At 42.8% G+C, this 25,137-nt stretch overlaps 2 protein-coding genes across 2 annotated transcripts in view; one reads left to right on the forward strand and one right to left on the reverse strand.

Annotated features, from left to right (window-relative positions):
- The window catches only part of WASHC1 (WASH complex subunit 1), a 59,852-nt gene extending 49,541 nt beyond the window's left edge, over window positions 1–10,311 (forward strand). The window contains exons 8-11 of the mRNA XM_032221563.1: window positions 2,740–2,895; window positions 4,637–4,795; window positions 7,429–7,497; window positions 9,643–10,311. Of these exons, the coding sequence (XP_032077454.1) occupies window positions 2,740–2,895; window positions 4,637–4,795; window positions 7,429–7,497; window positions 9,643–9,794 (536 nt within the window). The 3' untranslated portion in view covers window positions 9,795–10,311. The remainder of the gene's footprint in view (window positions 1–2,739; window positions 2,896–4,636; window positions 4,796–7,428; window positions 7,498–9,642) is intronic.
- Window positions 10,312–13,480: 3,169 nt separating this feature from the next.
- Window positions 13,481–25,137, reverse strand: part of DDX11 (DEAD/H-box helicase 11) — a 49,460-nt gene continuing 37,803 nt past the window's right edge. Inside the window, exons 20-27 of the mRNA XM_032221529.1 lie at window positions 22,267–22,370; window positions 20,667–20,816; window positions 18,077–18,145; window positions 17,866–17,966; window positions 16,556–16,640; window positions 15,425–15,500; window positions 13,911–14,065; window positions 13,481–13,720 (exon numbers count right to left, since the gene is read on the reverse strand). Coding sequence (XP_032077420.1) covers window positions 13,676–13,720; window positions 13,911–14,065; window positions 15,425–15,500; window positions 16,556–16,640; window positions 17,866–17,966; window positions 18,077–18,145; window positions 20,667–20,816; window positions 22,267–22,370 — 785 coding nt within the window. The 3' untranslated portion in view covers window positions 13,481–13,675. The remainder of the gene's footprint in view (window positions 13,721–13,910; window positions 14,066–15,424; window positions 15,501–16,555; window positions 16,641–17,865; window positions 17,967–18,076; window positions 18,146–20,666; window positions 20,817–22,266; window positions 22,371–25,137) is intronic.

Here is a 25,137-nt window from a genome sequence, read left to right on the forward strand (position 1 = left end):
GAACTTGGTTGTTTTCTTGTAGATGCAAACTAAGCGACATCATCACTGCTCCTAAGGAGCGAGGTTTGCTCTTAGTTCATATTCTAGTTAATGGCTGGCCTTAGGATGGTCTTAGAGCTTCTTTGGTTTTATTCTTAGCTTGTTTGGCAGTTCCTTGACTGGAGTATTACTTATCTGATTGTTGGTCTGATGTTTATCTTGGAGTTAATCTATGCTCAGCTGGGTGCTGATTGCTGGTGGGGCAATGTTTTGATCTTTTTATTCCCCTTTCGGCTTAAGAATACTTGTGCTTTTTATCATCTAGCACAGCAGTGGTACTCAGCCTGTTCGGACTGGTTTGTCCGAACTTGTAGTGCAAATCTTGGGTGGGGGTAACCCGCCCACCTGCCCTGGCTCTCTGCCGTCCTATTTAGGCACATTTTTGAGGCCAGGCACATGCGTGGAAAGCACACGTGTGCCTGCTTTGTGAACAAAGCAGGGACACACGCACATGGCAAACCGGTAGTAATGAAATGTGCAACCCACCGCTTAGTGGGGAACTATGGCCCCTTTACGACTTGTGGATGTCGACTCCTAGCTGGCTCAGGAATTCTGGGACTTGATGTCCATAAGTCATAAAGGAGCCATAATTCCCCACCCCTGATCTAGGATATTGGTAAACTAATAATCTGTTTTAAGTCCATGCATACTTTTAACTAGAGTCGGATCTCAGATTACTACAGCAGGCTTGGGAGGGGTGCACCTCATTGGGGAATGTGATTTATGATACAGAGTGAGGGGAGGGAAGGAACAGGGATAAAGTTCAGCTATAATTCAAATGCGGCTCAGATCTGACTGCAATAGGGTATTGCGAAAATGGTGCTTCTAATAAATGACTGGTTTTCTTGTGAAACTTGGCTCGAGGCTCATGAATCAATTAAGGCATCTTTCGGAAACCTGACAGTCTCGCTTTCTTTTAGGCTCCTTGTGAACATCAGCCAATAGTAGTATGGAGATGACAGTAAACCTTCTTGTTTTTAATGAAGCTTAGGAGGCAGTGAGATTCATCCAGCTGGTAGACAATAAACCACCTATAAAAATATTTGCTTATGGAAGAGCCAAGTCACTTCATTGATTTGTATGACTGTGTCTATAGTTTGATGTTGCTGCCAAAAGAAAAAAGGAAAAAGAAAACATGGTTATTGGTTGTATTAATAGCGGTTCACTCTCCAAATCAAAGAAAGTCATAGTTCTACTCCGCTACACTTTGGTCAATTGGCACTTTGAATGCTGCCCCAAGGTCAGAGCTCCAGTCTTTCAAACTTTTTCCCCAAGCTGATAAAACAAAAGGTTTTAACACTGAAAAACAAACCTCCCCCCCCCCCCAAAAAAAAGATTGAGATTGTTTGTTTAGCGCCAAATAAAGACAACTTGAGTATCTGAAGGGAGTGTTGCAGAGGAAAAATAGTCACGGTCTATCATCCTATAAGACAGAAAATAATAATCTTAAAATGACAGGAAGGCAACTTCAGCTGAATGCTTGGGAAAAAAGCTACCTAATTATAAGAAATAAGTCTGACAGCGGAACCAGTTATTGAGGGAGACGGTTAACTGAACGTGTTGAAGCAGAAGCTGGTCAGCCATCTAGTACAAATGCTTTAATCTGGATTTCTGTACCGAGCATGGGGTTGAACTCAACAGCCTCAAAGGCCCCCCGGCTGTGTTGTGTCGCTTCTTAGTTAGTTGATTTCTGCTCTTTCAAGGATGTCGGTGTATTGCAGCATTTCTGGCCTACAAGTTCACTTAGGCAATATAAACCGATTTACAGTCCAGAATGTCTAGAGTTTGCACTTCACGTTAAGGCAAGTCAAACTCGGGGTGGTTTAGCACAATGTGTAAACTTATTTTATTTTATTTTTATTTTGTCAAGCATGTATAAGATAACAGATATAAGTATAAATATGATTATGAATATAGGAAATGGGTATGAATAAGTGGGGACAGTAGGACAGGGACGGAAGGCATGCTTGGTGCGCTTATGCACGCCCCCTTTACAGACCTCTTAGGAATGGGGTGAGGGCAACAGTAAGTTTAAGGTTAAAGTTTTGGGAGTTTGGAGATGAAACCACAGAGTCAGATAGTGCATTCCAGGCATTGACCACTCTGTTGCTGAAGTCGTATTTTCTGCAATCGAGTTTGGAGCGGTTTACCTTAAATTTGTATCTATTGTATGCTCATGTATCGTTGCAGTTGAAGCTGAAGTAGTCATTGACAGGTAGGACATTGTAGCAGATAATTTTGTGTACTATGCTCAGATCAGACCGAAGGCGGCGTAGTTCAAGGTTGTCTAAATCCAAAATTTCAAGTCTGGTGGTATAAGGTATTCTGTTGCAAGCAGAGGACTGTTCTCATGAAATATCCCTGGATTTGCTCGAATGTATTAATATCCAATATGCAGTGCAGGTTCCAGACAGATGAGCTGTATTCGAGAATAGGTCTAGCAAAGGTTTTATATGCCTAAGGTTGCAATACAATATTACCGGAGAAGAAGCTTCGCAAGATTAGGTTAACTTCCTCAGGAGAGGGCCAATAATCACCAGGTGGTGACTAACTACCCAGTGCTACTCTCTTCGTTTTTTGGTGTTTAAAGTTTAAAGTTTAAAGGAAACTTTAAAACAATTGAGCAGATAGCTAGAGATTGGCAGAGCATTTCCACAGTATTTGTGAATATTAATTTGTATCCCTTCTCTATCATTTTAGATCTTCAAGAGGGGGGACCTCCACCTCCTCCCCCTCCGCCTCCCCCTCCTCCACCTGAAATTCCTGTTCATATCCCGCCTCCCCCTCCTCTTCCACAAGCGGCTCCCCCTTCTCAATCTCAAACAAGGGAAGACAGAAGCAATGCCACGCCATCTGGTAAGACTGGAGGATTAAAGCTGGGGCGCCACTCACTTAATGTTACTATTGAGATAGCAGCCAGGTATGATATGCAATATATTTTATCCTAGTGAAGACGACACGCCCTGGAAAATAGAAGAACTGGCTCTGTGATTTAGTTCAATAGCTTTGAAGGAATTATCTGTAACCGTAGTACAGTTACTACATTGCAAATGTTCAAAATGCTGCAGATACATGATTGATGTAGTTGACTAAATTAACAGTCATTCTATAAGAGAAATCACTGATATTCCTTTCCTATTATATCATGAATGGGGAAAAAAATGAGAGATCTGTGAAAGACTGAGATTCAAACCAACAGGTTTTTTTTTAATTTTCTGGCTAACCCCTAGTTAGCCAGCGCATATCAGGTTTTGTTAGTGGCAGTGAAAGTTGGGTAGCATCACTTTTAGTGCTGGAATCAGCACTTAAAAGGTGGAAATTTCTCCAACGGATCATGTTCCCTCTATAGCTTCTCTTTCTGCATAGCTAGCTGCAGCTGTAGCTAGCTAAGAAAACCACATGGTGTATAAGCATCTCCTTGTGTTTCCATCTGATACTTGATAGGCTGGAGACACCTAAGGCATAATAATATGAAAGTTCCATTCTGCTATCAGGACTAATAAGCATTAGTTTAGCCTTCCCAAAACTTTTACGACTTCCAAATGTTGTTTATCAGATCCTACATCCCCAGGAACAATGGCTAATAATTATGTTGGCTGTTAATTATGAAAGCTGAAGGTCCCACAGAAACAGAAGACACAAAGATGGAGAATATAGCATTAAGAGAATCATCCTGTCTCAGTAGTGAACATTATGGTGGGGCAGGGTGGTTCAGAAGTTAGAACGCTGGGCTGGCAATCAGCAGGCTCGCGTTCAAAACCTGTTGCTGCTGCAGGGCAAGGTGAGTTCCCATTACACATTCCAGCTCTTGCCTACACAGCAGTTTTGAAAATGGGTGACGTAAGTAGATAAATAGGCACCACTTCAGTGGGCAACTGCTTGTAGACATGACAGGAACCCCCAACCAGGTGACCCCCAGGCAACCGTAATGTCACCAGTAAATCCTTTTACCATGAAAGTACTTTGGTGCTTCCAACATAAGTATTAGTATTAGTGAACGTTATATTTTGTGTGGAAAATCCTGTTTTTCCAGAGCATGCATTAGAAACCAACTAAAATACTCAATACTTTGAAGGATGTGATGGCTAAGATGCTGAGCTTGTGGATTAGAAAGGTCAGCAGTTTGGTGGTTCGAATCCCTAGCGCCGCGTAATGGAGTGAGCTCCCATTACTTGTCCCAGCTTCTGCCAACCTAGCAGATCGAAAGCATGTAAAAATGCAAGTAGAAAAATAGGAACCACCTTTGCTGGGAAGGTAACAGCGTTCCGTGCGCCTTCAGCGTTTAGTCATGGCAGCTACATGACCACGGAGACATCTTCGGACAGCGCTGGCTCTTCAGCTTTGAAACAGATGAGCATTGGCCCCTAGAGTTGGGAACAACTAGCACATATGTTCAAGGGGAACTTTTACCTTTACCTTAAAATATTCATGAAAAAAAAATCTTGAGAAAATAGACAATGGCTTGATAAAAGGTGAGTCTCACAGAATCAAACTATAAAGTTCTTAATACAAAACAGCGGATTCTTTGAGGGAGGGGCATCTTATGTCTGTAGCCCTCAGCGCCTAAGGGCGTTGCAATGAATTCACTTTTCTACAGCTGCTTTTCAAGGAGCACCAAAGGAAGTTGTGAACCCGTCAAATGGCCGGGCCACGCTTTTGGAATCCATCCGCCAAGCTGGTGGCATTGGAAAAGCCAATCTCCGTAGCGTCAAAGAGAGGAAACTAGAAAAGAAAAAGCAGAAGGAGAAAGTGCAAGGTAAGTTACACCCTATCCTTCCACCCTAGGCCACTTCCTGTCCTTAGATCTGACTGCATGGTTCAACAGGGTGAGTCAAACATTGAAGCATCTATCAGACATCTGAATTATAGTTAATATTATGCATTACATTGTGTATTTTTGATTCTTAGAATATGTTACTGTACGGCAGAGAAATTTGTGGCCTTCAAGGGGTTATTGGACCCTAATTCCATTCAGTTCCTTCCTCAATCAGAGATGATGGGTGCCAGAGTGCGGACAATACCTTGAGGGTCATGGTTCCACACCTCTTGATCACTACACAAAACATGGGTCATTCTTAGAGGCAACAACAAATATTTTCGGTTGGTCGAGACCGGGGGTCAGCAATCTGTGGCTCTGGAGCCACATATGGCTCTTTCATCCCTCTGCTGCGGCTCCCTGTTGCCAGCTAGCATCACAATTCTGAGAGGAGCTTCCAGTTAGGGGTGGAAGCAGGGACACCAGGAGAAGACTCTATGGCAAGGGGCGGGTTTTCCAGTCAGCCTCACAATTGATAGGCTTTCGGTTAGAACAGGTAGAAGAAAAAGGGTGCCGCGCTAGGAGGAGACTCTATGATGGGGAAAACCGGACTTCTGGTCGGCTTCAGAATTGAACCAGGGACTTCTGGTTAGGACCTTTGTAGCTCGTGAGTGTGTAAGGTTACTGATCCCTGGTTTAGACCAAACTAATTTGGACATCCATCTTCATATTACAAGTTCAAGGGGATTTTGGTTATTTATTTTTGTCATTTATTTGCATAAGACAATCCTATCTAAATAGTGATAATTACTAGTTTCTTTCCCAAATTCACTTTTCTTAGGAAAAATAGGTTTAGCAAACGTGGTAATATTGAGAAGCACAAAAGCTGTATGAAAAGAGCTGCTTCTTAAAAATGCAATTTGGCTTTTTTTGATAGCAACGTCTTCGGTTTCCTTGGCTCCATCTGAACATCTGTTTATTTATTTTATTTTTATCTACTTCATGCGTTTTATTTATTTGATAAGATATCTATTTAGCAAATTTGTATAGCCACCCATTCCAGTAAGTGACAAACGACAAACATTCTCGATACAACAAAAACAATTACAATCATAAATGTGTGATTAAAATGCATAGAAAATAACACAGTCAACAAAATGAGACAGAAGATTGGTCCCGTCACATACTCAGGGCCTTAAGCTGGAGTTTTTAGGGCGTTGCTAAAAAGTCAGCAGGATTGGGGCCATCCTACTCTCTAGAGTGAGAATGTTCCTAAGGCAGGCACCTTGGCAGAAAAGGCAGGTTAGGTATTTAGTCAATGGGATTCTGACATGCTTATCCTTCCAGACCAAATCAGACAGGAAGAAATTACTATGCCAAAGGTTCAAGTCTAGATAGTACAATTGTGAAATTTATGCCCAACTAGCTGATAACCCTGCCCTGCCCGGGTATTTATTTATCCAAACACTCCTTCCATGAATGTCACTGCAATTTCTAATGTTGGATTTTCCCCCTTACCAAGGGGAGGGGTATGGAGTACTGTGAAGCCGTTACCATGTCAACTCCACAGCACTGTACAGTAGAAGCCATTTTAAGGCAGTACGGTAGAAGCCATTTTAAGGCACAACAGACTGCATCTTAATAGAACACGCACCCCCAGGGTGTTTTATCCCCACAGTATTTGTTTCCAGAGAGAGTAAGTAATCTGTGCACCAAGTTTGGTTGAAATTGCTCAAGGCGCTCCAGAGTTATGCTGGAACATACGCAGACACACACACAGCCATTTTTATATATTGTATATAGATAGATTGGTACTCTTTATACCCTGGGTCTCTATTGTGATAGTTAGCACACCACTTGCAGCCAGGTTCCCTGTATCAGGTGAAAAGATGTAGGATGCCTTATCTGATTTCATAGAACATCCAATCTGATAATCCTTCTGAATGGTAGTCTCCAATTTTCTCTGCACATTCTACCAAACCATCAGAGAATAGTCTCACAGCATGTGGGTAATTATGGCTGTCATATTGGGTATTAAGCTTTTTAATACTCAGATGTTATGATGAAACCAATAGCATAAGCACCACATCCAGCCCAACACATACATTCCCCTTTTCAATGTTTTTGCAACCTTGGGTAAAGTGATTAATAGCACTTAGACTTACATACGGCTTCACAGTCCTTTACAGCCCTCTCTAAGCAGTTTACAGAATCAGCCTATTTCCCCCCCAACAATTTTGGGTCCTCATTTTACCCACCTCTGAAGGATGGAAGGCTGAGTCAACCTTGAGCCTGGTGAGATTTGAACTGCCAAATTGCAGGCACCCGGCAGTCAGCAGAAGTAGCCTGCAGTACTGCATTCTAACCACTGCGCCACCGTGACTCATAGATACATTAAATCAAATGTAATGATCGTTGGTCTAGAGGAGATAATGGGGAACATCCACCAGGAAACCATTTTCGAGAATGCCTATGATATTTTCTCCCCAGCGTGGCTAAGTGCCTGAATAGATTGGGATAGCAATCATATGTGAAGACTTCATCCAAAACAATGTCGGATTTATGTGCAGATTCCTGATTTTCTCCTATTTGCTGTCTTCAGTCTTTGATTTCTCTTTTTGTGTTTTCTCCAGTGGGAGCTACTGAGCAAGGCGGAGATCTGATGTCAGATCTTTTTAACAAACTGGTCCTCCGGCGCAAAGGTAAAGAAGCTTGTTGTGGTTTCTCCGCAGTGGTGCAAGAAACAAAACTTAAGGTTTCCTTTTAGCAGAAAACAAAGTTTTCTTTTCTGATTAAAAGCTAAGTTATAAATTTCATATGGCTGCTTCTAACATTAAAAACCATCAGTGTTTGAGACAGAGAGGCAAGAACAGGATCAGGACAGAACAGCCAAAACCATTCTGAGCTCCATTCAGAAAAAAAGATTAGCATGTTCCCATTCAAGCAACATACTTAACTTCTTACTGAATCAACCCATTTTCTGGGTCAGCCATTTAAGGCATTAATTAAATAAGTGGGCTGAATTAACAAACTGTTATCCAAAAGCTAACATTAAAAATGTTAATCATGTTGTATGGCTGCATCTCTAGCTATTTACCCAATCAGGTTCTCCTGGTTATGGGAACAATGCTATCAGGAAGAAATAGCAGAGAAAGATCAATTCTGCACAGTGAGAGCTAAAAGGTTTGATTTGCGTAGAGCACGGGTGTCAAACTCACTGCGTCACATTGCCGTCACGTGATATTTCGTGACGTTTTTCCCATTTGCGGAGCTGGGTTGTTGTGTGGCCTGTGTGTGACACATCCAGCCCGCAGGCCACCAGTTTGACACCCCTGACATAGAGCATCAAGCCCATCGCCTTCATTTTTGCCAAGATCAAGCCATATGGCTAAACAGATATGCTCCAGGTTTTAGCCCAACTAAAAGTATTAAACATCTAAATGGAGAACCTGCAGCTATCCAGATTTGGTGAACTGTTATTTCACAGGATTTGCAACAGGCTTGTGCGTTTTCTACCGTTTCCCCGAAAATAATAAGCCCAATCGGGCTTTTGAGCATATGTGCTAAAGCCCTCTCCCAAAAATAAGCCCGCCCTGAAAATATTGCAACACAGCACCAGCTATGAGGTGACTACGCCCACTGCTCCTGCACCTCAAAAATAATAAGACCTTCCCGAAAATAAGGCCAAGTGCTTATTTCAGGGGTCAAAAGCCTAATTTTCTAATTATTTTATTGTCTTTACCCTGTCTTGTTTTCTGGGAAATACGGCAGAAACATCCACCACTTTGAACCCAAAGCCAGAAAGATATTTCCGAATAGACTCAGGCCTGCATCTGCTAATGCCTTCCTTCTTTGCCCCATAATCCCAGGAAAATAGACATTTGTTAAGCAGGCAGTGACAAGACTGCACGGTATTTTGTAGTGGGTACAGTACATTGTTGGCACTTTTTAAATTCCAACCAATTTTCCATATACCTATCATACTAAGGCAAGGGGGATGCAGCTTCTTTAAAAAAGCATTAATAGATGTGGTATGTGAACTGAAACTGACTCTGGAAGACTTTTTCAGTTTTGGATTCAAAGCACTGCACTGCACTTAAGCTTCCATGAGTGTTCTAGATAGGAGTCTCCTCCGTAGCAGGTTTTACATATTTAACTGATCAACAGAGTTGGAAGGGGCTTTATAAGTCATCTAGTCCAATCCCCCCTACTCAAGCAGGAGACTCTACACCATTTCTGACAAATGGTAGCCCAATCTCTTCTTGAAAGTCTCAAGTGCCGAAGACCCCACAGCTTCCCAGGGCAACTTCTGTTCCATTGGTTGATTGTTCTCACTGTCAGAAAGTTCCTCCTTATTTCTAGGCTGAATCTCTCCTTGGTCAGTTTCCATCTTTCAGTTTTCTTTGCAATTTGCCTCTCTTGGTGCAAAATTCTGAGTCAATTAAGAAATGTGTTTCTGTTTTTCTTGGTTCTCCTTGCCGGGGCAGCACTTCCCCGTGTCAACTCTCCGTCTCCGCCGGATCTCAGATTACAGTAGCTGGTTTGAGATGGGTGTATCTATTGGGTAACGTGATTTATGATACAGACTGAGGGGAGGAAAGTTCAGAAGCAGATAAACAAACCCCCAAAAATGGCTGCCAATAAATCTTGCCTAATGAATAATTCCTATGAAGCTGTTAATAAGTCACTGGTTTTTGTATTAAAACATTGGCTCGATTATTATGAATCAGTTACGGCCTCGTTAGGAAACTTTACACCCCGTCTTTGTCACTTAGATGTCATGCCTGCACATTTGAGGAAGTGTCGATCTCCTGGTGCCATGTCCCATTTTGTCTTCTCTCCCGTAGGCATTTCGGGCAAAGGACCAGCCGCTGGTGGAGACAGCAACGCACCCAATGTGCCAGCAGGTGCCTTTGGCCGCATCTCCGACACCATTCCGCCCCTGCCACCTCCACAACAGCCAGCTGGGGAAGAGGACGAAGACGACTGGGCTTCCTAGATGGCACTTCAGAAGGCAACATAAGGAGGCTTAACAGAGGGCCCTCTTGCTGTTTGACACGTCCATCGTTTTTAAGAATACTCACTACAATGGATATTGCCACTTTGCCATCCAATCCTGAACACCAACATGAATATAATTACGCACACAGAAGAATCTGCCGCCGTGCAATTTGTCCTCAAGGACGAGAGCTAGTTTCCATCTTAGAAAAAGCCTCCGTGACCGAAACATGGCATGTGAAAACATTTGGCATCTGCAGCAAGACTCTGCTTGCTGGGAGCTGGGAGGCTTCAGAGGCTACCCAGCCACTGCTGAGAACAGTTTCTGTTTTCTTTCAATGCTCATATCCTTTTTAGCTCTCTAAAGAAGGGCTTATGCCTGTTCGGTGCAATTATTATATATATAAATATGCATTTTACTCTACTACTTGCTTTGAATGTCCTAAACGAAAACCTGAAAGAAGCCTGTTTTTGCATCCAAGTGCAATAAAAACACATTTCGGGGGACAAAACTGGAATGGAGGGTGCTGCATTATTAGCTTGCATATAGGAAAATGCATTAACCTGTTTCAAAGAAAGGCACGCTTTGCTTTACTTTCCTTGTCCCGTCTTCTTCCTTTCAATTTCTTGTTGCGGAAGGTAGTATTTGTTTGCAGCATCAGGATGGAAACTCAAGTGTGTGAAAACAGAACAAGTAGTCCTCGACTTAACGACCACAACTGAGCCCCAAAATTGATGTTGCTAAGTGTAACATTTGCTAAGTGGATTTTGCTCCATTTTACGACCTTTCTTGCCACAATTATGTGAATCCCTACAGTTGTTAAGTTAGTGACGCGGTTGTAAAGTGAATCTGGTTTCCCCGTTGACTTTGCTTGTCAGGTCGCAAATGGGGGATCACATGACCCTGGAACACTGCAACCGTCATAAATATGAGTCAGTTGCCAAGAGTATTAGTTTTGATCATGTGATCTTGGGGATGCTGCAACAGTGTGAAAAACAGTCCTGGGTCACTTTTTTTCAGTGCCATTGTAACTTCAAACAGTCACTAAATGAACTGTTGTAAGTTGAAGACTACCTGGACTAAGCAGCTCAGTTGTTAGCAATAGCAATAGCAGTTAGACTTAAATACCGCTTCATAGGGCTTTCAGCCCTCTCTAAGGGGTTTACAGAGTCAGCATATCGCCCCCACAGTCTGGGTCCTCATTTTACCCACCTCGGAAGGATGGAAGGCTGAGTCAACCTTGAGCCGGTGAGATTTGAACCGCCAAATGCAGCTTAGCAGTCAGCTGAAGTGGCTGCAGTACTGCACTCTAACCACTGCGCCACCTCGGCTCTTAGTTCTCTTGTTCTGGGTATCTCTGCATGTTGGTGGAAATGTTTCTCAGGATATCCACCTAAGCGAATCTTCTGGACCATGCTCATTGAACCATGTTATATACCATATTTTTCGGACTATAAGACGCACCCCCCCCAAAAAAATGGAAATGTCTGTGCATCTTATAGAGCCGTGATGGCGAACCTATGGCACGCGTGCCGCAGGTGGCACACAAAGCCATTTCTGAGGTCACGTGAAGCGTTGCCCTGTCAGATCCAGCACACGTGGGTGCTGGCCAGTTGATTTTTCGGCCTTGATTTTTGGCTGTTTTTCGCCCATCGGACACTTCCCTGAGACCTCTAGAGGGCGAAAAACTGCCCAAAGCGCAAACCAGAAGTCTGTACCCAAATTTCTGGTTTGCGTATTGGGCCGTTCTTAGCCCTCCCAAGGATTCGGGAGGCTTCCCTGACGCCTGAGTAGGGCAAAAAACAGCCCAATGCAAATGGGCTGCGGAGATCCCCGCCGCCTAGAACACCTGATAGGCGGTATTCCAGGAGGCAAATCCAATCACCAATCAGCTACTTGGCAGCGACGGCTGCAGCATTCCCCGGCGACGACAGCAGCTCAACTCAATTGACCAGTGGTGGGTGCACTGGAGTGGAGCCCTGATGAGCCACGCGCTGGGGTTGTGATAACATGCTGAAGCTGAACAGGCTCTTTGCTGCAAGGACACTAGCCAGATGAACATCGAATTGATGCTGGGAGGCAGAGGCAGAATTTTTCTTTCTTGTTTTCCCCCTTTAAAGCTAATGTGCATCTGATGGTCCAGAAACTCTTATATTATCGAAAAATATGGTAATACATCTCTGGTTTGCAAATGCTCTTAGGAAACTGTGTCGCTTCTATGAAGTAAGCTTTTTAAAAAATGATACAAAAGCAAGTACTTAGAAAAGGAAAGGCCTGGATAATGCAGGTGTGCAGCAATTCAGAGGTTAAAAAAAGACACTTGGAAGCTCTCCCGCAGCACCTGCCTGCAGGCTTTTCCTACCTAAAACCGTGCAAGCTGCCTTTGGTTTAATGCAGTGCTTCTCAACCTCAGGAAGTTCAACTCACAGAATTCCCCACTCCACACATCTTAAAACATACTGGGGAAATAAGAAACTGCTTTTACAGTTTTACAGCGTGTATCTACCCTACCGTTTTTCAATTCCCCTTTCCCTTTGCATCTGAAATGTAGCCCAGTCCTTTTAGATGAAGTTCTTTTTAAATCAGCATCTATCTACAAAGCACATTTTAAAAAGTGTTTTTTAGCAGCTCCTTTCCATTAACCCTCCCAAAGCTAACTTTGACCAATAGCAGTAAACCTATGTAAACAGCTTTTTTCTTAATGTAAAGATAAAGTTTCCCCTTGCACATATGTGCTAGACGTTCCTGACTCTAGGGGGCAGTGCTCATCTCTGTTTCAAAGTGTTGTCCAAAGATGTTTCCGTGGTCATGTGGCTAGCATGACTAAACGCCGAAGGCGCACGGAATGCTGCTACCTTCCCACCAAAGGTGGTTCCTGTTTTTCTACTTGCATTTTTACGTGCTTTCGAATTGCTAGATTGGCAGAAGCTGGGACCAGTAACGGGAGCTCACTCGGTTACGCAGCACTAGGGATTTGAACCGCTGAACTCCTGATCTTTCTGATCCACAAGCTCAGCGTCTTGCTCACTGAAGGGTGGATAGCAAACTGAAGCCAAGAATTCCTGGGCTGAAGGGATTAAGGAAAGAGTAGCGCTTCAAAAGTGATCCCTGCATCACTAGCTTTCCTGGCTAATACATCAGATAGCAATGTTTTTCAACTTCAGCCATTGTAAAATGCATGGATATAATTCTCCAGCCAGCAGTATTGCTGGCTAGGGAATTCTGGGATTTGAAGACGGTGCATCTTACAATGGCCAAAGATCAAGAAACATGGCCATAGCACGTGTGTTCCTTTTAATTTTGCTGTCAGCCCTGTTTTGGCACAAAGAAAGAGAAAACTGAAACATCTCACGGTTCAGTAGAAAGGAGAACCGGGAGTCTATAACCGATTATATCCCACACGCAGATTTTAGCAATGATGACTGCTGGTGGCATAGAAAACATTTTGAAATTGAAATAGCTGTTTCTGAGTGTGAAATGCATTCAGAATGGCTGGAACAAGCTAATTTAAGCTTGAAATAACCACTTCAAGTTCCCATTCAATGTCAAAATGTTTGCACACCCTTATTAACCACCTGCCTTGAACTTTGAATAGCATATATTATAACCTCAAAATAAAGTCCAAGAGGCACCAGTGTGCAAAATGAAATAGAGGGAAAACAAGGTTTTTGTCCAAATCCTTTCAGCGGAGAGCTCAGTTTCCACTATAAACAGAAGAAAGCACATCCCTTTTCCAACCTTAATTTAGTTTAGAAAACTTTTTTAGTGACTGGAAGTGGGTGGGAAACAGGTTCAAAATTAAGATTGCACAATACAAGTATAATGCATTTAAATACACAGGAGACATTTTGCATAGGCAGAGGAAGCAAATCCCTTATTCCTCACGAAGAGACAGACTTGGAATCGGATTTCTTTTCCCAATGGAACTGCAAGACAGAAATGAGGAATTACATGAGGCACGTAGTGACAAAAGTCAATAGAGATAATAATGTGCACATTTCACCAGCAGGAAAATAAATCTTAAAAGAGTCTAGCTTTGATTGATTGATGCTTAGATTCTCTAGGATGATTAACATTTCAGAGGAATTTGCAACGGAGCCTGGTTTCGGGACTTACTTTTCTTAGCGCTGCAAAAGCCGGTCCAAACCTATCCTTGATTTGGGTTCTGCTTTTAATCCACCGAGGAAGTTTGTTGAGAACAGCTGGACGGGTGTATCTGTGATCTAAAAGCACAATACTGGCAAAGTCCTTTTGATGCCGAATTGCCCTTCCTGTAAAAGCAAACCATCTTTATTTATTTAATCCATTTATAATGGCCGCCCAACTTCTCCTTGTCACACTGAATGGCTAATACAGGATTCAATTCAAAGTGAGAAGTAGCAGGGAAAACTGTTTAAAGCAGTTTTTCTCAACCGTGTCAACTTGAAGATGCATGAATTTCAGCTCTCGGAATTCCCCAGCCAGCTTGAGATTGGCATACAAATATTTCCTCTCTCGTGATGACTAGGGCAGGGGTTGGCAACCTTAAACACTCAAAGAGCCACAAAAGTCCTAATTGGAAGCCCCCCATTCAATTCTGGAGCCGACCGGAAACCCGGTTTCTCCACCATAGAGTCTCCTCCTAGTGCGGCATCCTTTTTCCTCTACCTGTCCTAACCGAAAACCCCATCAATTGTGGAGCTGACCGGAAAATCCATCCCTTGCCATAGAGTCTCCTCCTAGCAGGCCCTGCTTCCCCCTCCCCTCCCAAAAAAAACAGCAGCTCCTCTCAAAATTGAGGTGCCAACCAGTGATGGAGCCACAGCAGAGGGATGGAAGAGCCACATGCGGCTCCAGAGCCACAGGTTGCTGACCCCTTGACTAGGGCAAAGAACAGCAGACATAACCTTCAGACCTGTGAATTTCCGCTCTCAGAATTTCCACAGCTGAGAATTCTGGAAGTTGAAATTTACATTACCTGGAAGGCACTCGGGTTGCAGAAGGCTAGTATGTTGAAACTGCTGTGCGTGAGTGACTAATAAAACAAATTTTGCTCTGGGAATATTTTATACTGATAAACCACCTGATCTTTCTGTGCCCAAACTTAGCAAGACAGGAACCTACTTTATGAAGGTATGAAACAAGGTAGGAGAAAGTGGCACAGATTCTTCCTGCTATTTTCTCCCAAATTGTTCTCTCCAGCATTTTGGCAGGTTGGCTACACACAAGGAAGTGCCTTCTTACAGCCCAATTCCAGCTGACACTCTTTCATGTTCAACCAGAAGATCCATCTTACCCATAGCAGTTGTCCATAATTGGAAGCAGAGGTTTTTCTGCCCTCTTATGTACAAACCGTGGCCTAAATGATCACTTGCCCATTATACTTCATTACTTTGATGGCGGTAAGCCAACTTTGCACAGAAGCTTGTATGAAAAATGTGCCAACAGTACCACTGCGTGATAAACGGGTAATAGAAAAGATCACCAATTCCTAATTTCTCTGCTAACTTACCACAACTTCCCTGATCGGTTGCTTGGGAGTGTTTAAAGCTGTTTAAAACGGGCAATGACGTAACCAGGTTCCATCTGACCAACCATAAAACTCCGATTGAGAGAGCTCTCTGTATTTTAGAACCAAGGGCATGCTTTACCTATTGACTGGTTGACTGCTTTCATGCATAGATTTTCAATGAGCAAGTTCCCTGGAGACTGGCCTGCAGACTTTGGCTAGAGGAAACCAAGACAGGTAGGATACATAAATGGGGTTAGAAGCTAAAATTTTATTTTATTTATATCCCGTCTTTATTATTTTTGCAAATAATTCAAGGCAGTAAAACATATCCAACATGCCTTCCTCCTATCTTCCCCACAACAACCTTCTAAAGTGAACTGGGCTGAGAGAGAGAGAGAGAGAGAGAGAGAGAGAGAGTGACTGGCCCAAAGTCACCCAGTTGGCTTCCATGGCTAAGGCAGGAATTGAACTCCCCTACTGCTTTAAGCAGTAGACCAAACTGACTCTCAAGAACGCTCAAGTCACCCAACAGGCGTGCACTAGGTTTGGAAGGTCTTCGGAGTGCAAAAAACTTTTTTTAAAAAATTACTTCTTCAAAACCTTGGTGCGTCTTATACTCCAAAAAATACGGTAGATAAACCCAGTCTTGATCATTTCTAGCCTAAGGAAGTACATGTAGTCCTCAACCTATGGCTGTAATTGAGCCCCAAATTTCTGTTGCTAAGCAAGACAGTTGTTAAATGAGTTTTGCCCCATTTTACAACCTTCCTCGCCACTGAAGTTAGTAGCACGGTTGTTAAGCAAATTTCGTTTCCCCATTGACTTTGCTTGTCAAAAGGTCACAAAAGGTGATAAATCATACGTCTCTGGAACCCTGCAACCGTCAAATGAGTCAGTTGCCAAGCGTCTGATTTTGATCACGTTGAGTTGAAGTCTACATATCTTAAAAGTTGCCAAGGTTGACAAACGTTGCTCGGGGCACTTCAGAAATTCCAGCGATCAGAGGAAGTAAAGTTACACTCCCTCACCAGGGCAGGTTGGGATGGGGAATGCTGGGAGTTGAAGTCCACTCATCTTAAAGTGGCCAAGATTTGGAAGCATTGCCATACATCAGAGCTGTCTAACTCCCGGCCGGATGTGTCACATAATGGCCATGGCCATGCCTGGTTTAGCGAAGGGGGGGGAGGAAAGTCCCAATATGTCATGTGACGCCATGAGTTTGACACCCCTGCCTTAGATCAAGCTAAGTGGAAAACAGAGGATCTTTTACCATTGTTTTATCCAGGTAAGCCATTTTCTCTTGAAGTTCTGGAGATTTTATGTTGGGGTAGGGCATGCCCACCATAATTACACACCTGGGAAAAAAGAAAATGAGGAAAAGTAAGGAACACATAAATCACTCAGCGTCATCTCTTTAACTTGCATAATTTTCAATCCAAAGAGTTCTTTTTCTCCCATGTAATTTTAATTTTATTATATGTTTTAAAAAAAGATATACAAAAATAGGAAGAAAAGAAACTCAAAAACTCAATTGGAGTAATTTGCAATCCAAGCATGTCACATACAAAGCAATATCCAGTGTATAAAGCTTTCTTTAAGCTCAAGAAGAGAAACAACAAAAAAAAAAATACCCTATTTTGGCCAAGTAAGGTGAAAACCTACGCCAAGGAGAAACACGCTGCACCATTTTTGATTAGTGGGTAAAATTGCCTTTTCAAAAACAGATTACAATTTCAATCGAAGGCGCCTGCAGTGGATAGGCCGGTATATCAAGTGCATTCAAGATAGCCTAATATTTTTACCCTTGGAATCTTAAACAGCAATTTGAGGGAGCTTTAAGTAAAAATGTGGGGAAAGAAGCAATTGGGGAATAATATTCTGCATACAAATTAGCCTCCTACAGGTTGGGTTTATGCTACAAAGCCCATTCCTCTTTCTGGATAACTATGGCTTTACTCGCCCGAGAAGAAGCCTGTTTCATTTCAGATTCATTTGTAAGAAGAAATGGCTTTCTCTCTGAAAACGTTGGCTAGGCATCGCAATTTACCAAACCCTCCCACCTAATTGCCTTCACAACCTGCTTGTGACAACAGGGGGCAGTTAATATGCAGCAACCGCTTTCTGTCATCCCGCATGTCAAGCTTAGCTGTCCCACTAAGGCAGGTGCAGAGAGCCGGGTGGGAGGAATAACACTGGCGTTAAAAATGGAAAGTGGAGCATTTATGAAACAACAGATTTGCCTTAAAGGAGGAAGTGACAGCTTTGCCCACTTGCCATACAGATTTTCTCTCTCTCTCCCTCTCTTCCTCCTGCTCTCTCATCCTAATACCTTCTATGTTTGGCCTTCAGTCTGTTGCACAATGGGGAGTATGTCTCATTAAAGTCAAACACCCTGTGCTAAAAGCTAAGCTCCGAAATTAGCACTCGAAGGGCCGTTCCCAAAATTAAGACTTCGGTTTGTATTAGCTCAAACCTAAATGAGCTGCCCCCGTCCAATCAATATTTCATAACTCTCTAAATTCTAATATTCCAGTGAATAATTCCGCCACCACTGCCCCAAGGCCAAGCAATAATTTTTACCTTCCCAGGTCATCTGAAAAATTGATTCCTTCGCTCATTTTTCCACCAACTACAGAAAACAGCAGTGCTCCTGTCATGGGGCCATCTGTTCGGTTGCAGCGCTGTGTGAAAGGAAGTCCACAATGCAATGGTTAAAAGCTGGAGCACCTCTACAGTCAACTTACTGCCTCTTCCCACCTGCTCAATAATCGTCCAATCTTCTGTTTCGTACCTTGATACACTTGGCATATTCTGCCAAGACCTGCTCCACTTGGTTAGCCTTCTTGGGTTCCTGAAATATCTGTAAATGGCATCATACGTCAATTATAGGCGAACATCCTTCATACCGTGTGATCTCAGGAGCTAAAAGTCTGTAGAGATTCTCAGTCATCCAGGCCATGTTTGTCCCAAAGGAGCTTTTTCAGGAGGCAACTGGATTTTCTTGTTTTTTCTTTGAAGACATTTCACTTCTCATCCAAGAAGCTTTTTCAGCTCTGTCCCCACTATTCTGTCAGAGCTGAAGAAGCTTTTTGGATGAGAAGCGAAACATCTTCAAAACAAGAAGAAGAAGAAGAAGAAGAAAGTCCAGTTGCCTCCTGAAAATGCACCTTTGGGACATCTACAGCTGTGAAATTGTGTGGCTTTTGTACAGTGACCAAACTGAAAAATAGTGATGTTGGCTTCAACCTCCAGTAAAACCTTGATTTAAATTAGTTTCTCAAACCTGGCAACTTTAAGGTATGTGGACTTGGACCGCCAGAGAATTCCTCAGCAGGTTAGTTGGGGAATTCTGGGAATTGAAGTCCACACATCTTAAAAGTTGTCAAATCTAAAGAACGCGGACTTAAAGGATCCCCATTTCGCAAACTTTGGATACAACGGACAGCATTTCCATCCAGACATCCCTCTAAAAGAAGAGAACTGTCTCCTGCATCTGAAGTAATCTAGTCTTAATATACAGATGTTATGATGACACATAACCTTACTTGATGCAAATAACAAGATGAGGTTGATGTGTGTCATGGGGATGTCATACTTTTGAGTCTTAATGGACATTGAGGAGTAATGGCTGATGTATTCTCCCCCACCTCTCTAGGTCTACTATTACTAAGTAATGGGCAACGTGCTTTCAATACAGGTGGCTGGGAAATCACAGTGGAAAAGGATGGTTGCTCTGCTGTCCGTGCTGGTGAGCTTTCTAAATGTATCTAACTGGCCACATGAGGACATAGGATGCTCCTTGAGGAAACATTGACCAGATCTAGTTAGGTTCATATTACTACTTTAACCCCCTATTCTCACAGACAAGCCCACGTTTCAAGACCATTAATGGACTAAAAAGCTACTCGGGCTCCTCGCTATGGTAGTATTTGCCACAACTGGTGCGCCTACAAAAGGAGAAATGGAAATGCTGGGTTTTAATTTTCCAATTTACAGCATGCTAATGTTCAACTTATAAAGAATAACCGTGATGACTAAAGATAAAGATTCTCTTAAGTCAATCTTGACTGCTGATGGCGCTGAAGATTAGAAATCTGTGAAAGTAGTAACCACCTTGAATGTTTTTCAAGCCGAGGTGGAGCAGTGGTTAGGGTGCAGTACTGCAGGCCACTTCAACTGACTGTTATCTGCAGTTCAACAGTTCTAATCTCACCGGCTCAAGGTTGACTCAGCCTTCCAGCCTTCCGAGGTGGGTGAAATGAGGACCCAGACTGGGGGCGATATGCTGACTCTGTAAACCACTTAGAGAGGGCTGAAAGCCCTATGAAGCGGTATATAAGTCTAACTGCTATTGCTATTGCTAACTTCCCAGTCCAGCCCACAGCCCAGGGATTTCTCCCATCCAAGAGCTATTACATCTGACCCCGCTTTCCTATTTTTTTTTTTTTTGCAATTTGTTTTTATTTTTAAACATAAAAAACCAACATAAAAAAATTCTCATCCATTACATACAGCATGTCGTTTGGTTACAAGTGTTTTTGCATCCATATTCTCAATTACATTTACAATCACAGATTTTTCTTCTAATATAACTAAATACCTCACTTTCATTGTACAACGTATATTCAATTACAATTAATTTTTTTTCAATAGACCTAATTCCCTTACATTCTTGATTGTCTGTTTAATAACAATATACCTTTATATAATCGCATATCCCGATATGAAAAAGATTTACCAACCATTTATATTTGTATAGCACTGTTTTCAACTATGTATAATCCCACCAATCAACTCAAATATGCTTATGCCTGCTTTCCTTTTTCTGAACAGTCCAAGGCTGGCATGGTGGTGCCCCCAGCCAAATTTCAGGTTGGCTTGTGCCCTTTTTCCTGTCTCCTACACAAATAAGCCATCGTCTCTTGGCTTTGGAAAAGGATGAAGCGATATATCAAGTATAACGATCAGCTACAGGCAAGTATGGTGGTCAGGTCAACAGGTAAGGATTGGGCCTCTCCACTTCACTGTGCAAGCAACAGGACCAGTATTAGGCATTACTGCCTCGGTGGTGCAGTGGTTAGAATGCAGTACTGCAGGCTACTTGGGCTGCCTGCCGGCTGCCTGCAACTTGGCAGTTCAAATCCCACGAATCTCAAGGTTGACTCGGCCTTCCATCCTTCCGAGGTGGGTCAAATGAGGACCCAGATTGTTGGGAGCAATATGCTGACTCTGTAAACCGCTTAGAGAGGGCTGGAAAGCACTGTGAAGCTGTCTATAAGTCTAAGTGCTATTCCTATTGCTACAACAAAACTAGAGGAGAGGAATCAGCCGATCATTGCCGTATGTTTGATTTTACTAGCAGCATTGGGATACCAAATTACCTTTTTCTTAGTAGCCAGCCGGGCAAGCACTCCGGTCTTTTCCCAGTGCAAGTAGACCTGTTTTTCATAGTCATAGGAAGGGAAGAAACACACCAGACCTCCTGGGACGACGTTGCACAAGTTAGAAAGAATCCGCCCCGTCTCCTCCATCTGAAAAATGGAGGAAAAACCAGCAATGTCTACCTTCAGCCAGAAAAGAAAATCTTTCTTCTATCAAAGGCTGTGTTCTCTTGGAGAACACAATTTCCTGCCTGGGCTGGAAGGGAGTTCATGAACCCAAAGGCTTATGCTTAGAAAGAATCAATTGCGGGGATGCAGAATAGGCAAATTTGATGCAAACAGAATCTGGTATCTCACGATATCCTACTCTTTCTGACACCATCTTTCCTTTCTTTTTTCCTGCTCGATTCCTTCTTTCCCACAGTTACAGGCTGCTAGGAAGGAGCAGGCATCTCTACTCCGAAGAGAGAAGAAGGCTTTTGAAATTCATCCTAAGAAAAAGTGGCCACCCTTGCTTCAAAGCTCCAGGTCCGACTGTCAAAACAAAGATGAGACATCCCTATATAGTAGTCCTTGACTTATGATCAAATTTGGGACTGGAATTTCAGTCGCTAAGTGATACGGTCATTAAGCAAGTAACCAGGCTCATGTTTACAACCATTTTTACCACAGTCGTTAAGTGAATCCATCGTTCCCAATTCACTTGGCTTGTTAGAATCTGTGAAGCTTGCAAATAACTAGAAAACATTGCAGACATCAAAAATGTAAGCCAGTTACCAAGTATCAAAATTGTGATCACCTTTTTCCCTCCCTCTCTCTCTGTCTCTCTCTCTGTCTTTCTCTGTCTCTCTCTCTCTCTCTCTCACACACACACACACACACACATATCATGGTTGTCAGAGTCTGCACTACTATTTTGAGACAATCAATCAATCCTCTATTCTACACCGAGAACCACAATGCAGTTAGAACACAAAGAGAAAGATACACTAGGAGAGAGATAGACCCTCACATGGCCTCCTTTATATAGGCTGTTTCTTAAAGTGGCAGTAACCCTGCTGACTCATTCTCATTTCATCATCCCGGTTTACAGCCTTACAGCAGCTGGTTAGCTATTAAGTAATCATTACCCTGACAGTGGTGATGCAGCAGTCATAATTTTGACATCAGATTGTAAATCAGTTTCTCTGAAGTCATAACTTCTAACTGTCATTAAACAGATGATCATAAGTCAAGGACAACTTGGTATTATCATTGGCTTCCCAATCCACTCTATTCAACACCAAACACCCTCTTTTCCCATTTGTGAGCATCTATGCTTCAATACTCCAAGGATGGCTTCTCCCTTGACATGCAAATACAATAAATCAGATCACCACAAGGAGAGAGACTTGTGGAGTCTGATAGCAGGTTAATTGCGAGGGGAAACCACAAAGAGGATCTGTTTCCTTTGCCGCTGTCTAATCCAGGTGACAGAAACCAAGCAGAAAGGGCCTAAGCAATACCAAAGGGACAATATGGTCACCCGGGGAACTCAAACTATGAAACGCCATTGCCTGAAGAGGCAATGAAGTGTAATAATAATAAAAAAAATACTGACCAACCGAGGCAAGCCTCTTTTCTCATAAGTAAATTCCAGCAGCTGATTGGACGGACCGCTGGAGAGGACAATGGGTAAAATGTTGTCAGGGGGAATCACATGACCTGATAACACAAGAATCCAAGGAAGAAATGAACAAGCTGCTGTTCCTGTTAAGTTGCTGAAAGGCTAAACTTCCTGGCTTTTGCGCAATTAACCAGATACTCAAGTATAGGGGCTGTCAAACTCATGGCCCGCGGGCCAGATGTGTCACATGCTGGCCACACCCACGCCTGGTTTAGCGAAGGGGAAAACAATAGTGATACATCACGTGACAACGCCATGACAACGTGAATTTGATACCAGTGCTCAAGTACAATGACTGAACAAATGTACCGTTTCCCCGAAAATAAGACATGGTCTTATTTTTTTAGACCCCCCAAAATAAGCCCTTGGCCTTATTTTAGGGGAGGTCTTATTATTTTTGAGATGCAGGTGGCGGTGAGTATGGCTGCTGCTGTGTTGCAATATTTTTGGGGATGGCTTATCCATTCAAAAGCCCAATTGGGCTTATTATCCGGGGAGGTCTTATTTTCGGGAAAACAGGATAGTCCCATGAGATCCGCTTGTTTCTTCTTCCAAGCAACACTCGGTGCAACGTGAAACTGTGGAAGGAAGTGTGGATGGCCTAAAATGACAGGAGGAAGACTCAAGACAATGAGTTGAGATATTTTCACTATCAAGACAATGGTGAAATAGGCAGGACTTGAGCCAGGGGTGGCAACCGCTTACTTTCCCTACAGGTTCGCAAATGTGATCGTGAGCGGGCTGGCATCGCTCACACGTGCCACGTCCCTGCATGCGCTTTGCTCGCGCATGTGGCTTGCGCGCATGACACAACTTGAAAGCATGCCTAAATAGGATGGCATAGAGCCAGGAGAGGTGGGTGGGCCCAGCCGCAATTACCACTACCGGTTGGGTGAACTGGTCCGAACCGGTTGAATACCACCTCTGACTTGAGCCCAGGCCAAATGTCAGCCTCTATCTCACATGCTTGCTATGGACTTCCATAGTAATGAGGAGGGAGGGGGCTCATTGTATTTGGAAGGGGGAACGTGCTGGTGGAGACATCTCGGAAAAGGGAGTTTTATTCTCAATATCTTCTGTGCATGCTGATGGCTCGTGTTTGGGTTTGCTCCACGCCCAACTGTCTCCGCATACCAGCTGAATGAGGCCACCTGAAGATGCACCCCACATGACACCTTTGGGAGTTGGAGATTGGACATTAGGTCAGGATAACTGGGGGGAGGGATTTGGGTAAACGTTTGATACATACAAGTTCTCGCTTTTTTGCTTCAGCTCTTGTTTCACTTTCACTGTTTTCATTTCATATCCAGTAAAAGTACCTTTTTTCTAACTAAATGGAGTTGGGGGTTTTCTTTCTTGGATGTTGAATGAGGCAACGCCTGACACCAAGAATATAACTTGAGAAAACCTATCTCAGATAAGTCCCTCCCTGGTTCACAGGAAAATAAAAGTGAGGGTGGGTGAGGGTGGGAGGGGGTGGAAGCACATTCAGATATGCAAAATTCTGTACTATAGTTATTACAATAAAAGAAGTCCTGATCTATATTGCATTCATGTCTTAGTCTGGTGTATGTTGTTCGCTGGACGGAAACCTTCAGAGCACCTACCAGAACCTACGCTTAAGACAATGAAACAAACTAAATATTAAAAAGTTATGACGCTTATGTAGTTACTTACCAAGCGCATCTAAATTCTATTAAAGTATATAAAAATATCTTTACAATCCCCAAGGCAGGTCACAACTTTTGAGCACTGCTAATGTTTGGAAATTAAGAGCCACAGTGGCGCAGTGGTTAGAGTGCAGTACTGCAGGCTACTTCTGCTGATCACCGGCGACCAGCCATTTGGCAGTTTGAATCTTACCAGGCTCAAGGTTGACTCAGCCTTCCATCCTTCTGAGGTGGGTAAAATGAGGACCCAGATTGTTGGGGGCAATAGGCTGACTCTGTTAACTGTTTAGAGACTCTGTAAAGCACTATGAAGCGGTATATAAGTCTAAGTGCTATTGCGATTAAAAGTTGAAAAATTTGACACGCCCTATCAGGACTTCCTCATTTTGAAAGTTTTTAATGCTGAATACTTTTTTAAAATTTTGCTTTACTTGCCACATTCTGCTTGCCTCAGGAAATCACAGTAACTTTGCACATTTTACGGGTGATCTCTGAATTGGTTTACCAAAAATAAATTGCTCTGGTATTAATTTAACCCTTGTTATTTGCAATCAAAGTCAAGGCCTATAAAACCAATGATAGCAACATTAACAGAGATTTTGATAAGGAGTCAGAACACAGCTGGGACTCTATAGTAAATCTGAGCGTTTTGCAAGAGATCATTTTACTTTTATTATAAGAGAAAAGCTCAAAGATTGCCACAATTGATAATTGAATCTTCCACAAGCCATTCTTTCGCATTTTCTTCTCATTAATAGGCTTCTGGGTTCTAGTAAAACAAACAGATCTTTCAAACACCGGGACCTGCCTCTCATCATCTAAGTGAAACAAGGAGCAATTACTGTCAGTTGTGACAGCTGGAAGTCACAACTCAAGTGTGAAATGGAAAAATTTAGGAAATATGATCAGATGCTTTGAAGAGAAACGATCTTGGCACTATTTCAAGAACTCACAAATTTAGCATCTGCTACTGAGTCCACCCTAATTTTTATTCTGAAACATTTGAAGAAAAAAGTAAGCCCCTTTTCATCATGATCACTTAAATCTGTAGCTTTTTGAAAAATAAAACGTTCTGGAATACTAACCCAAGCTGTCCCTGTTCTAGAATTCATCATAAATACTGTATTTTTTGCAG

Source organism: Thamnophis elegans, chromosome 7, assembly GCF_009769535.1.
Source record: "Thamnophis elegans isolate rThaEle1 chromosome 7, rThaEle1.pri, whole genome shotgun sequence".
Lineage (NCBI taxonomy): Eukaryota > Metazoa > Chordata > Lepidosauria > Squamata > Colubridae > Thamnophis > Thamnophis elegans.